This window comes from Vespa crabro, chromosome 17 (genome assembly GCF_910589235.1).
Source record: "Vespa crabro chromosome 17, iyVesCrab1.2, whole genome shotgun sequence".
In the NCBI taxonomy this organism is placed as follows: domain Eukaryota; kingdom Metazoa; phylum Arthropoda; class Insecta; order Hymenoptera; family Vespidae; genus Vespa; species Vespa crabro.
The window spans coordinates 1,338,468-1,350,845 of NC_060971.1; the positions used below are offsets into that span (position 1 = coordinate 1,338,468).

General features: G+C 32.6%; 1 protein-coding gene across 2 annotated transcripts; it reads right to left on the bottom strand.

Annotated features, from left to right (window-relative positions):
- Positions 1-276: 276 nt before the first annotated feature.
- Positions 277-10,135, bottom strand: LOC124430125 (mucin-17-like). Of its 2 annotated transcripts, XM_046976264.1 has the most exons (10): positions 9,503-10,135; positions 6,457-6,542; positions 5,939-6,272; positions 5,659-5,845; positions 5,403-5,440; positions 5,112-5,312; positions 4,575-4,899; positions 3,777-4,408; positions 2,996-3,710; positions 277-2,523 (listed from the first exon to the last, which is right to left on the bottom strand). In XM_046976264.1, exons 1-10 carry the CDS (start codon positions 9,523-9,525, stop codon positions 2,113-2,115), a joined length of 2,952 nt encoding a protein of 983 aa, XP_046832220.1. In that variant the 5' UTR covers positions 9,526-10,135; the 3' UTR covers positions 277-2,112. The 2 variants fall into 2 exon arrangements, with proteins under 2 accessions (XP_046832220.1, XP_046832219.1); XM_046976263.1 differs by having other exon boundaries at positions 5,112-5,440.
- Positions 10,136-12,378: the final 2,243 nt, after the last annotated feature.

Consider the following 12,378-nt stretch of genomic DNA (forward strand, 5'->3'; position numbering starts at 1 on the left):
CATTGACGTTGAAATACTTTGTGGACACACTGCTGTGAATTATTCGTGCATTAATTAAAAATTTAATTATTAATTAATTAAAAATAAACCATTTTTAAAATCACCGTTGAAAAAAAAATTAAAGAAAAAAAAACAAAAAAAAAAAAAACAAAAAAAAATGAAAGACAAAAGAATTCTCTATTAGTTTACATCCCGGTAAAACTATTATCATCTAATTCCTATCGTTTTGATTAATATTAATTTTCTTAGTTCACGACGATGGATATAATTCAATCGTTTATTGTTAAATAAGTAATTTAATTATTTTAATATATGATTACACACACACATTATGAAAATTTAATCGTTATTCCGATTGATAATGAAAGATTTTAATCATAATCGTTTATCTTGAAATCAAATTGAATATTACCCAACACTTGCTCGAGTATCACGGTAGTTTAAATGTTGGAGAAAGTTTTTGTAATCTATCATCTTTTACGTATTAAAATACGCGTATATATATATATATATATATATATATATATATATATATATATATATTCGCGTGTGCGTGCGTTATTTCTGAAAGTATTACCTTAAAGAAACACTTTTCTCTTTTTAATTATATACGGAACATACGAGTTTGATATATACATACGCATACATATATGTATATACGCATACATATATCTAACACGCGTAAATAATAGTTTACATAGATTTAATAGCAATATTTACAGAGTATTCTCATGGAACATGGCTTACAAAAGTATCGTATTGCTGAAGGGGAGGAGGCGGGACGAGGGGTAGGCGCACGTAATTTTCTTTTTTGTTTTTTTTTTCTTTTTTTTTTCATTTACTATGCGTGTTAATGTTACACGCTTTCGTTAATCATTTATAGCGCGAATTACAGCATGACCACACGAGCGTAGATTATCAAAATATTATACGTATTAATAATACGTGTCGGATGGAATAGTAAAGAGCTCGCCTTTATCGTTGATATCTTACGAGTGTATGTTATGTGCGTGTCATTATGCGTGTATATGTGTGCGTTATATATGCGACACGTTTTTTTAATTCGTGATATTGATTATACATAACGATGAGGTCATTTCGAATGAAAAAGGAACAAAAAAAAATGATTTATAAGTAATATGTAAATAAAAAAAAAAGAACAAAAAGTTGTAAAGGTCATCTTTGCTGTGTTACATGTCGTTTGACCTCTTAACTTTGATATTCAAATAAGCACGATATATTTCTATCTCTGTGTTTAACGTGTGTCTGTATATGTGTGTGTGTATGTGTGTATGTGTGTATGTATGTACGTGTTTGTGTCTGTACACGTTGAAGATACGACAGTAGGGAATGGATAAATAGTTTTACAAATAGGCGCCCACGATCGATTGAATTCCTCTATCGAGTTGAACAAAAAGGTGCAGCGAATGTCTAAGAACCTATAAAGGTTACTGGATGCTCTATCCTACCTTTTTAGAAAAAAAAAAGAAACGAGAAGATGGTTAGAGTTATTGCATTAAACGAATTGCACGATAGGAAACGAATGAAACGTTTATCTTAGGAATGATTTTCATCTCTCAACTATATATAATCAGATAAATTATAAAATGGCTTAACCTCGTCGCTCGTCGATAACATCGATTATATTATTTTAAATGACTTGTTACGAAACTTAAGTTAGAGGGGTTTCGTAAAGGTTCGAAAGAAAAAGAAAAAAAAAAGAAAAAGAAAAAAGAAAAAAAAAGGAGAAATAACAATGTAGCTACCATCTTGGTGTTTCCGTCCAAGTAGCGATCGATCTAAATAATTAATTGAAGAAAAAAACAAAAAGAAAAGATAAAAGAAAAAGACAATTAATATCCTTGGACCGAAAGCAAGAGCTCGATGATTGTTACGGGATAATTAATATATAATACATATCGATAATACATATATGTATGTAATGATTTAGATTTAATCGATGATTTTTATCGATCATATTTCTCGCTACTTGGATCGTCGTCTCGTTAACAGCGCGATATTAGATATATCGTCGTTGCTATTGTTATCATCATCATCATCATCATCATCATCATCTTCATCTTCATCGTTATCATCGATTGTTTGGGTTATCTACTCTCGAGAGACTATTTGACCTGGACGTCTTGGTGCTATCCTACGTCTCGATGCAAGCAAACCACCGAAACCTCTAGTTTCTTCGTGTTTTGTACTGGCAGCCGTACTGGACTCAGCCGAACTCGAAGATTCTGTCGCTTGTTCGTTATCGGCAGAGACCGCACCAGCCGATCCAGTCTCCTCTTCAGAAGTTTCTTCTTGACTATTTGTCTGTTGAATAACTGGTGCCTCCGTTACGGTTGGTTTTCTACGCGGTAATAAAGGTGAACGTCTCGAAGCTGCAACCGGCGATGGCCCCTTAGTCGTTGCTTTTGGATGTATCTGAAGTCGATTTCTGTTTCTGAGTTTGTTTAATGGATTGACCGTCGTTGGTTTTAATGCCAACGGAGGATTCGTCTCAGCAGGCGCCTACGTGACGACAATAATTCGTTCTTAGAATGTGAAGTTTATATCATATTTATTTCTCTCTCTTTCTCTCTCTCTTCTAAGAAATAGTTAACTCTCTTTCGTGACTGGCGACGTTTAAGAAGGTCGAAAGATTAAAAGTGTTCGAGAGTCTCTTCGTCGATGACATTTCGAAAGGCCATCCAGTGAAAGTCGACTCGAGAGAGAGAGAGAGAGAGAGAGAGAGAGAGAGAGAGAGAGAGAGAGAGAGAGAGAGAGAGAGAGAGAGAAAGAGAGAGAGAAAGAGAGAAAGAGAGACAGAACTTTGTGTTGGATAATGACATCATCGTCTTATATATTCTTATATTTAATCTTTGTCCAATATCTCGTGATTCTCTCGAGAATATCAAATAATCTCGAGAAGTAAAACAAAGAGACTATTTCGACGATGAAATTCATCAATATACTCGAAAATTAAATCTAATTATCAACTAACCTCATGTGTTTCTTCCTCAGTCCCTTCTCCAGCTGGCTCTTCGACAGATCCTTCGGCTACTTCCTCTGGTGCACTGGTCGTAGATGTACCTAGAGTTGTAGCTTGGCCTGGTTTCTGTCTTAAATTCAATCTTCCAGCCGGTGGTCTAACTATAGGTAATCTACCTGGTCCTCCGATACTTCCAGATCCTGGTAGTCTCGAACGTACAGCAGGTTTTAATGGCGACAATGACACTGTACTGACAGTTGCACTTTCTGCTGTTGGACTTTGTCCATTTTCTTCTTGACTGTCTTCACCGGATTGACTGGTGGTCGATGGGGCTGTAGTAGGTCTTCCACGTTTTCGATTGATGTTCAGTTTGTTGAAAGAAGGACGTGAAATTCCTGATGGTCCGGCTGAAGAAGCGCCATTATTACTGGCACTACTGGTGCCAGTGGTAGGTGATGACGTCGTCGAGACACTTCGAGAACCAACCGTACTACGGAATCTTCCACGTGACGAACCACTAGGCTTCTCAGCTGCCACAGAACCTACTGATTCCTTCTGAACAGCGTCCTCCTCGACCGGCTGTTGTTGTGACGTCTTTTGACCAGGTCTTGGTCTTTTAAATCCACCACCGTTTGATGATCCTCCGAAACGATTTCGTGTTCTCTGTGTCGGCTCTACCGACGATGCTTCCGTCGTACTCGTTGGATTACCATTACTCGACTTAAATCTAAATATCGAAAAGAAATGTCAATGAAGTTGATATTAATAAATGATCGAGTAAATTTTTACCGACCTATTTCTATTTCCAACTCCACCACCTGATACTCCAGGACGACGGAATTTGCCTCTGCCAATTGGACTTGATACAGTGGTAGTAGGAGCTTCTGTCGTAGTTGTCGTGGTAGGTTCGGTGGTAGTCGTTGTTGTAGTAGGCGTTGTAGTGCTCGTCGTCGTCGTCGTCGTCGTTGTCGTTGTCGTTGTAGTCGTACTTGTTGTACTGATAGATGTAGTACCAATCGTAGGATCGGTCGAACCTGCTGTTGTCCCAGAAAAGTCAGTCGTTGTAGGTAATAAATCTGTTGAGCCATCGTCTTCAGAAATGATCGAAGTCGTGGAATCAACCGATTCGTTCGTTTCATTTCCAGGCATGTCTACTAAGTTGGTTTGACCTTGTAAAAATGCATAAAGATCCAGAGCTACTTTGTCCATTGCTGAAGGATATTCAGTTGTCATAGCAGTTTCGGTAGTAATCGCATTTGTACTGGTGTATGCCGGTGAAGATAAATCCGTTTCCTCGGATCCTTCTTTTTCTTCAATCGACGTTTTTTCTTTGGAAATTTCAAGGGATGGGACACTTTCTTCGTCCGCTTCTTCCTCCTCGCTAGACACTTTAGAGGATTGATCTTTGTTCAATTCTAATTCAGCCTGAGAAAAAAATCAAATAGAAGTATTTATTTCTTTTTTTTTATGATAAAGATAGAAATTTTACTTGCCGAAAGTCAATTTGTATGTTTTAATTCTTTTTCTTTTTTTTTTTTCTATTATTAAAATCCTCATTATCATTGTTTATAAATCGTATCGTCAGTCATACCTCAGGAATAGTAGTAACAGGACGTCTTCTGGATAAAGGTGTAACAGGCGGTGGATTCTCAGAGACATCTTCGATATCTAGAGGTTCTTGAATCCTATGTCTTCCACGTCCTCTTGTAGTCACCGTTTTCTCTTCTGTACCTGTATCTTCGTTAGGTGTCACACCGAGAAATCTTACCGGTCCTTTAGGCAAAACCTGAGGAAATTCTGGTCCTTCCTGATGAGTTCGAAAACTACTGGAATCAACGAGATCTAAACCAGGTCTTGGACGATTTCCACGTGATCTAGTTGCTTCCGTTGTGCCTGTATTGTGATTTGATCGTGATCTACGAACACATAGAGATCCATCTACTAAGTAACCTCAAATCATTAGATTTTTCATATTGATCATTTGCAATTTATCAAATTAAATAATAAATCTATCATCAGTTAAAATGTCGAATGGGCCAAAAGTTTCTAAATGATAAAAAAAGCCAATGACTCCTTTTCAAGAAAATTCGAGCTCGTAATTTTTCTTACAAAAATTGATTCAATTTACCTCGGTGGAAATCTGGTATTAGCTGGTAATCTTTCCTCAGAGACATCGTCCGTTTCAACGAGTTGCCTTCCCCTGTTCCCATTTCTATTTGGGATGACCTCATTGCTAGCTGGTTCAACCGTGCTGCTGCTTCTATCAACCGCGCTGTATTTGCTTCTGTTGTTGCCGCTTTGACCGACTCTCCTTGGGGATGACGTTGTTCTAGAATTTACGTCGTAATTGTTCGTCACTTCTGTACCGGACGTACCAGCTTTATTTTCATCCTCCTCGTCGTAATAATAATACACATACTCGTATTCGTAATCCTTTCCATTAGGTCCTTTCTTCACCTATACCAAAGAGAGATAGAGAAAGAGAGAGAGAAAGAAAGAGAGAGAGAGAGAGAGAAAGAGAAAGAGAAAGAGAAAGAGAGAGAGAGAGAGAGAGAGAGAGAGAGAGAATGATCGAATGATTGAAATATACGTTATCAAATGTTAACATTAATTTATATATTTGAATAGGTGTAAATTGAAAATAAATTGTTTTTTTCATCTATTACAATATTTACCTGAATACGGGAATTTGTACCAGCCGGTACCAGACTGACGTCACTCAAATCATCGAAATGTCTATCGGAGAAGGAAGCATAAGAATCCTTGCCATCCTGACGAATAATATTAACAGGGACGAAATCGAACGAACGAGTTTCTCGTGACGTTGTCAAAATTGGCATCATTGTGGTTGGGTATTCGTTACTGAAACATAATTCGTTCGATTCGTTTAATCCTTTAATATCAAACCTAATAGATTTATATTCGAATAATTTTTAAAGATTAAATTAAATTTACCTGACATAAACTCCTGGAAGAATCGAATCCTTTTGACGATTGACAGTCGTTCGATGTGAATCAACTTTCTTGATACCATCTTCTTCTAAAACGCCAGTATTACTAAAATTTTCAAGTTCGACGCGAGCTTGCCTCTTCGTTTCTAATTTATCCAATCCATCGTCATTAGTTGGATCTAATGTCTCAATCCCTTTGCTATCCGAATATTCCAATTTCAAATTAACTTTTTTCAAATTTTTCGTATCTTTCGAAATCGTCTTCTTCTCCTCGACACTTTCTTCATCGTCAATAGGCCTTACCAAGTCGTCTGGTATTTTATGTGACGTTATGAACTCTGAAATATGAACATTCTTTTTTTTCTCTCTCTTTCTCTCTCTCTCTCTCTCCCTCTCTCTCTCTCTTTTTCTTTTGCTCTCTCCTTCTCTTTTTTATTTTTTTTTCTTTTTTTTTTTTAATTTCCTCTTACTAACTCTTACGAACTTTGACATTTCTTTTTTTTGTTTCAATATTTTTATTACCTTCGATTGGTACCAATGTTTTTGTATCTCCTTGTTTGCTTCCGGACGTCTTCGACGCTTGACCGTGTGCAATAATGCAGCATATTCTATGAAAAATTGCTATAATTATTATATAAATATATTACTATAATTAAGACTGTGATTAAGAATACATGTATATATATATATACATAGATAGATAGATAAATAGATCGATAATATTAAATATATATTAGGAAAGAGGAAGGGAGAGAGAGAGAGAGAGAGAGACCGGATGCAAAACGGAATGCTCGTAGTTAATGTACTGAGAATGACGGCATAGTGATCGACACGACACATAGTGAAAGTTTAGTTCAGCTTTTGCCACAGGCTGCATCAGAAAGGCCACGTTCTCTCTAAGAGAATTTCTTCTTTACGAATTCAACCGTGTCTTCTATTCTTTCTTTTTTTTCTTTTTTTTAAATGTCTTATTTTATTTCATTGTAGTCTTTTTTATTTTTTATTGATTTATCTCTATCTCTCTCTCTCTCTCTCTCTCTCTCTCTCTTTCTCTCTTTCTCTTCTATCCTGTTGAAAGATATGATGCGAATTGTTCATAATTTTGGTTCCATCGTAAAACGAAATTAATTAAAGGAGATTGGAAGAGAATTCCTGTAATTGGAGTAGAAAGCGAAGGTCTTTCGTAAATTCGTCCTCGTCCTCAATTTAATCTCAAGGTCTTTCGGATGAACGACTTTTGTGAATTTAATTTGGATCATTTGGAACAATCTATATATATAGGTGTATATAAAAGTATATATATATATATACCTATATATAGTGCAATAGATGCTGTAATAAATGATATTAATATACTAGTTATTTCTATACTATTTTAATAGTATTATATTAATAGTATTATAATAAATCTTTTAATATATATTAGAGTAGTATATATTAGAGTAATATAAATTAGATATTTTACTATTAGAATTACTATTAGAATACTAATAGAATACTATTAACGTAATAAATTAATAAATATAGATATACATAAATATACTTAATCATTTCATATATATATGTGTAAATAGAATTCTGACAAATCAAATGATAGATAAAAATGACTGAGGATCAAGTATCTTTCGCCAATCGATATTGCATTTACAAGGTCGATCGGTTACGATCGATTTCTTTGTTCGCTATCGTTCGACGAAGGATAGCAACTCGCTAAATTAGCCCTTGTGTCTTTCAACTTTTCGGAAAAGTCCTTAAAAAAACAAAATAAATAAAAAAAAAAAGAAGGAACAAACAAACAAAAAGAAAAAAGAATTAACGGAACAGAAAAAGAGAATCTGTATATATGTCGTATTCATTTACTAAGTCAATCAATCTTCTAATAATCTACTAGAATCTATCTAATATGAAAAATGACTTGCTAAAAGTACATTTGTAAAAGTTTATAATTATTTGTATATATATATATGTATATATCTATGTGTATGTATCTATGTGTTAGAAACATGACGAAAAGTGTTTGCGACACTCGTTAAACCACTCGCTGTTGTCCGATTCAGTCGTTCCGTCTGGCCGATTCTTCCGGTTCGCAAAGAGCTCGTGTATCTATGCGTTTTAGAACGCATATATATATATGTATATATATATATATATATATATATATATATATATATATATATAGCAGGTGGAAATACTAGTTTTATTATACTTTATATATATACCATATGCTTTTTCTCTATCATGATGTTAGAATGATTATGAATTATTATAATATGAAGGGAAATAAATAATAACATCTAAATCGAATTATTATAAATTATTGTAACGTATTATATTATTATTAGATTCTAATTTACTATGGATATTTCAAAATAGATGTATATATATATATATATATACTGTGAAATCGTATGGGAGAAAGCTGTAGCTTCTATTATAAACATACATATAACCATCTATGTACACGAGAGTATACTCTCTTCACATGAATATTTCCAGTGACACGAAACCGTTAACTTACGTAAGTTATAATATTACCACATTGAAGTGAGTCTTCGATAAGACTTAGGTAAGTAATTGTCTATATATTATCATGCGTGTGCGTGATATATGTACATATATATGTGTTTGTGAATTCATATGTGTGAGTCTCATTGTTGTGATAATAAAAAATATATTACTGAGATTAAATGACTATGTAATGAATATCTTGGAAAAATAAGATATATTTTATTTATTTTATTAGTTAATTTTCTTTTCAGACGTAAGATAATATTTTACCAGTACGAGTTGTCTGTGTTACCAACAACTTTCTTTTCAGTACTGTCTCGGTACATATGGTCGTTTCGATCATTGAATTAATCTCAATTTATATGAAAATATTTTTAAATTGAAAATATATGTATATGTATATATATTTGTTTTTTTTTTTTAATTTTATAATTATTGAACCTATTTTCTTCTTTACTTTTATATTTTTATTTTCTTTCATCATTTTGCTCGTACATATGGTCGTTTTAATCACAACGAAAAAAATCAATTCCAATTGGACGAATGATCTTTTGAAATCATTTTCTAAACTTTATTTTCTCATCAAATGAAATTGATTTAAGTTTCCACATAAATCAATCAATTACTTTACATTCTAATTTCTCTTATTTCTTACTTAAGATCTATCAATCGAGACGCCATAATAATTTAGGACAGAAACGACGTTCTCCGTTTCGATTCGATACGATCGACCAAACGTTCGATTATTTTCCTCTCGAAACGTGAATACCTAATCAACCTTTCACTTTGTAAAACTTGTCCGAAAGTGAAGTAGACATATATTTTTTTTTAAATTTTCGTCACTCACACACAGGAACATACGCATATATATATATATATATATATATATATATATATATATATATACAGGTAAAGATACATTCGAGATGAAAAATGAGAAGGAGTGAGGATTAAAATATAAAAAAGAGAAAAAGTGAAAAAAAAAAAGAAAAAAGAAAACAAACAAAATTAAAATGAGAAAATTTCATATCCGAAGGCACCGAATCATCGTCGTACTCACAAAAGAACGTTTATCAGCCACATGTCTGCACAGCACACTTTCTTCTTTCTCCTTTTACTTTCTTCTTCCTTTTCTTTCTCACAAATCTTTTAACAATTTGTTTTGTTATTTTTTTCTTCTTTTTTTTTTTTTTTTTAGATAAATGCTATTTAATTTTTTTTAATTATATTCTTCCAACATATGTATGTATGTATGTATATTATATATATATATATATGTATATATATGTATACATACATATATATTTTATTTTTTAAGTCAATGAGGTCTTTTGAAAACACTCCTTCGTATATATCCCGTTTTCTTTCTTTTTTCTTTTCTTTCTTTTCTATTTTTTTTTTTTGGCGTCTTCGTCACCGTACAACACACGCGATCATCGCTGTTATCTCTCGATCGAGATCATTAGCGAGATATTTGATTTGTTTTCCTCTTTGTTTCGTCTCTGTCGTTGAGTACGCGCGACTTCGACATACGACTCGCGAAAGAAAACGAATGATTTTCTCGTGGAGATCTTGGATCATACACGCGCGCACATACACGCACACACACATACACAACATACACAAATAAACAAACACACACACATACACTCGAGATAGATAGAGAGAGAGAGAGAGAGAGAGAGAGAGAGAGAGAAAGAGAGAGAGAGATAGATAGAGGGAGAGGAGAGAGGAGGGAGAAAAGTGAAAAAAGAGTGAGAAAGGGGAAGGGAAATATAATAGTGATGATGATGATAATAATAATAATAATAATAATAATAGTAATAATAATAATAATAAAAAAAGAAAGAAAGAAAGAAAGAAAGATACGTTCAGTCTCGGAGTAAAAGTAAGAGGTAGTCGGAGAACGTGGTGGTGAGGGTATGAGAACGGCGGCAAAGGCAGACCTCTACTTATACGACACCCACCACGGCCACCTGGATACACCCCACCAGTGCAATGAAAACTGGACACCACGTAGCTCGAACTCGACTTCGATGTACACGAGAGAAAAGGAGAGATCCTTTATGCTTCTAAACTCCCTACTATCTATCACAGTTAGCATCGTTCTTATATTCGTTTTGAAACGTTTATTGTTATTATTATTATTATTATTATTATTATTATTATTATTATTATTTATGTTATTATATATTCTATATCTAATATATTATATATTTTATATATAAACAATGTTTTATGTTGTATATATACGTCTGTATAACATACAACATTGTTTATTATATCGATAATGTATAAGCATAATATAGAGTATGTTTCATTGGTGTACTACAATGAACTTAATTATGGACTATGTTCGTTGTAAAATTTAATTAATTTTCTTTTTTTTTTTTTTTTTTTCATGAATGCATGTTAAATCGTAAAATATGACTAATTGTTTGTGAATATACGTTATATAGTGGAAAAAAATTCATTACTAAATCTATTGTAAAATTGCTCATGCATTGTATTGTAAAATAGAATTCATTATCAACGATTTCGTTAGAAAATAATAGAATTCATTATTAATTTATACGTTATATTACTTATACGTTTCGTTGTAAAAAAAAAAAAAAGAGAAAGAATTTCACTGTCAATGAACTTACATTACGTTGTAAAATTTACTTTTAAGGAACGCGTAGATATAACAATGCAATTGGACGTATTTACTACTTTTTTTTTCTTTTTTTTTTTTTTTGATATGATTCTAAGTTGACTTTAGCGTATTAAACGCTTTCACAATAAGCAACAACACGAGAATTAGCTAATGTAAATATGCGAGAAAAGTTGATGGTACGATGGTCGTCGTTAGTAATCGTTAAAAAGAAGAGTTAAATAGTTACCAGAAATGTCCGCAAAGCCTTGAAAGAAAAAAATGCGAGTGAAAAGCAAAGCTTCCGTTATCGATGATGGCTAATACTTAGTAAACTTTGCAAAATACAGGAAGAACATTATATACTGTATGAATGTATGTACTTAAAAGATATTACAAAGTTTTTTATTAATACGATTAATTATTTTTCCTCGTGTTTTATGAAAAAAAAAAAAAAAAAGTATTAAACAAATTTATATTTAATATTCATCGTTACGATTTTTTTTTCCATCTATACCTAATATTATTGATACTTAATTTCTAATTACAATTAGTTTGTCATGTCGAAGGATTAGATTATTTTTTTAAGATATTCAACTATATCGAATATTTATATTATATTTAATATTCGTTAAATCTATTTTTTTTTCCTCTCTTTTTTTTATAATATTGTTGATAATGAATTTCTAATCGTGATTTATTAGCAGTCGGATGATTAGAATTCTTCGCATATATTAATGATTACCTACTTTCTTCTTTTCCTTTATATAATATTGGATATTCAATATAATTAAAATCATTATATAGTTATTATCTTCTTATATAACATTGTTATCATCGAATTTCTAATATAACGATTATAGTTCTAATTATTAGACGGATGTTTCATAGGAATAATTAATTGATAGAGTATTTGATCGATAGTAAAATAGCTCGTATATTTTTTCATCGATTCATCGTGATGTAGAAGAGATGTCTCGCGAATGGCACTGTAGGTGTCAAGGCCCAGTGAAACCCTGAGCCTTATAAACTAGCCGATAGTTGCGAGCACAACTACCGACAACTATAATATATAGAAGGCAATAGCTGTCGCGTTAAAGGTCTTTGCGTTTCGTTGCGCAAGAAGAATGTCGACCCATTAGGACCCGAACTCTGGATAACCTAAAATAATCTTCGATATTCGTTTTATACATTATTTCTTATCTGTATTTATCTGTTATACATATATATATATGTGTGTGTATGTGTGTGTGTGTGTGTAGTAAATAGAACATGTCAAATAATGAATTTTTAAAAAATTGATA

What these genes read in the sequence shown, in the direction of transcription:
- LOC124430125 (XM_046976263.1), bottom strand. Translation starts at nt 9,525, where the DNA reads ATGTGGCTGATAAACGTTCTTTT. An exon ending in GTACAAATTCCCGTATTCAG is followed by an intron (nt 5,441 to 5,658) that starts GTAAATATTGTA and finishes TCTTTGGTATAG; the next exon opens with GTGAAGAAAGGACCTAATGG. An exon ending in CTGAGGAAGAAACACATGAG is followed by an intron (nt 2,524 to 2,995) that starts GTTAGTTGATAA and finishes GTCGTCACGTAG; the next exon opens with GCGCCTGCTGAGACGAATCC.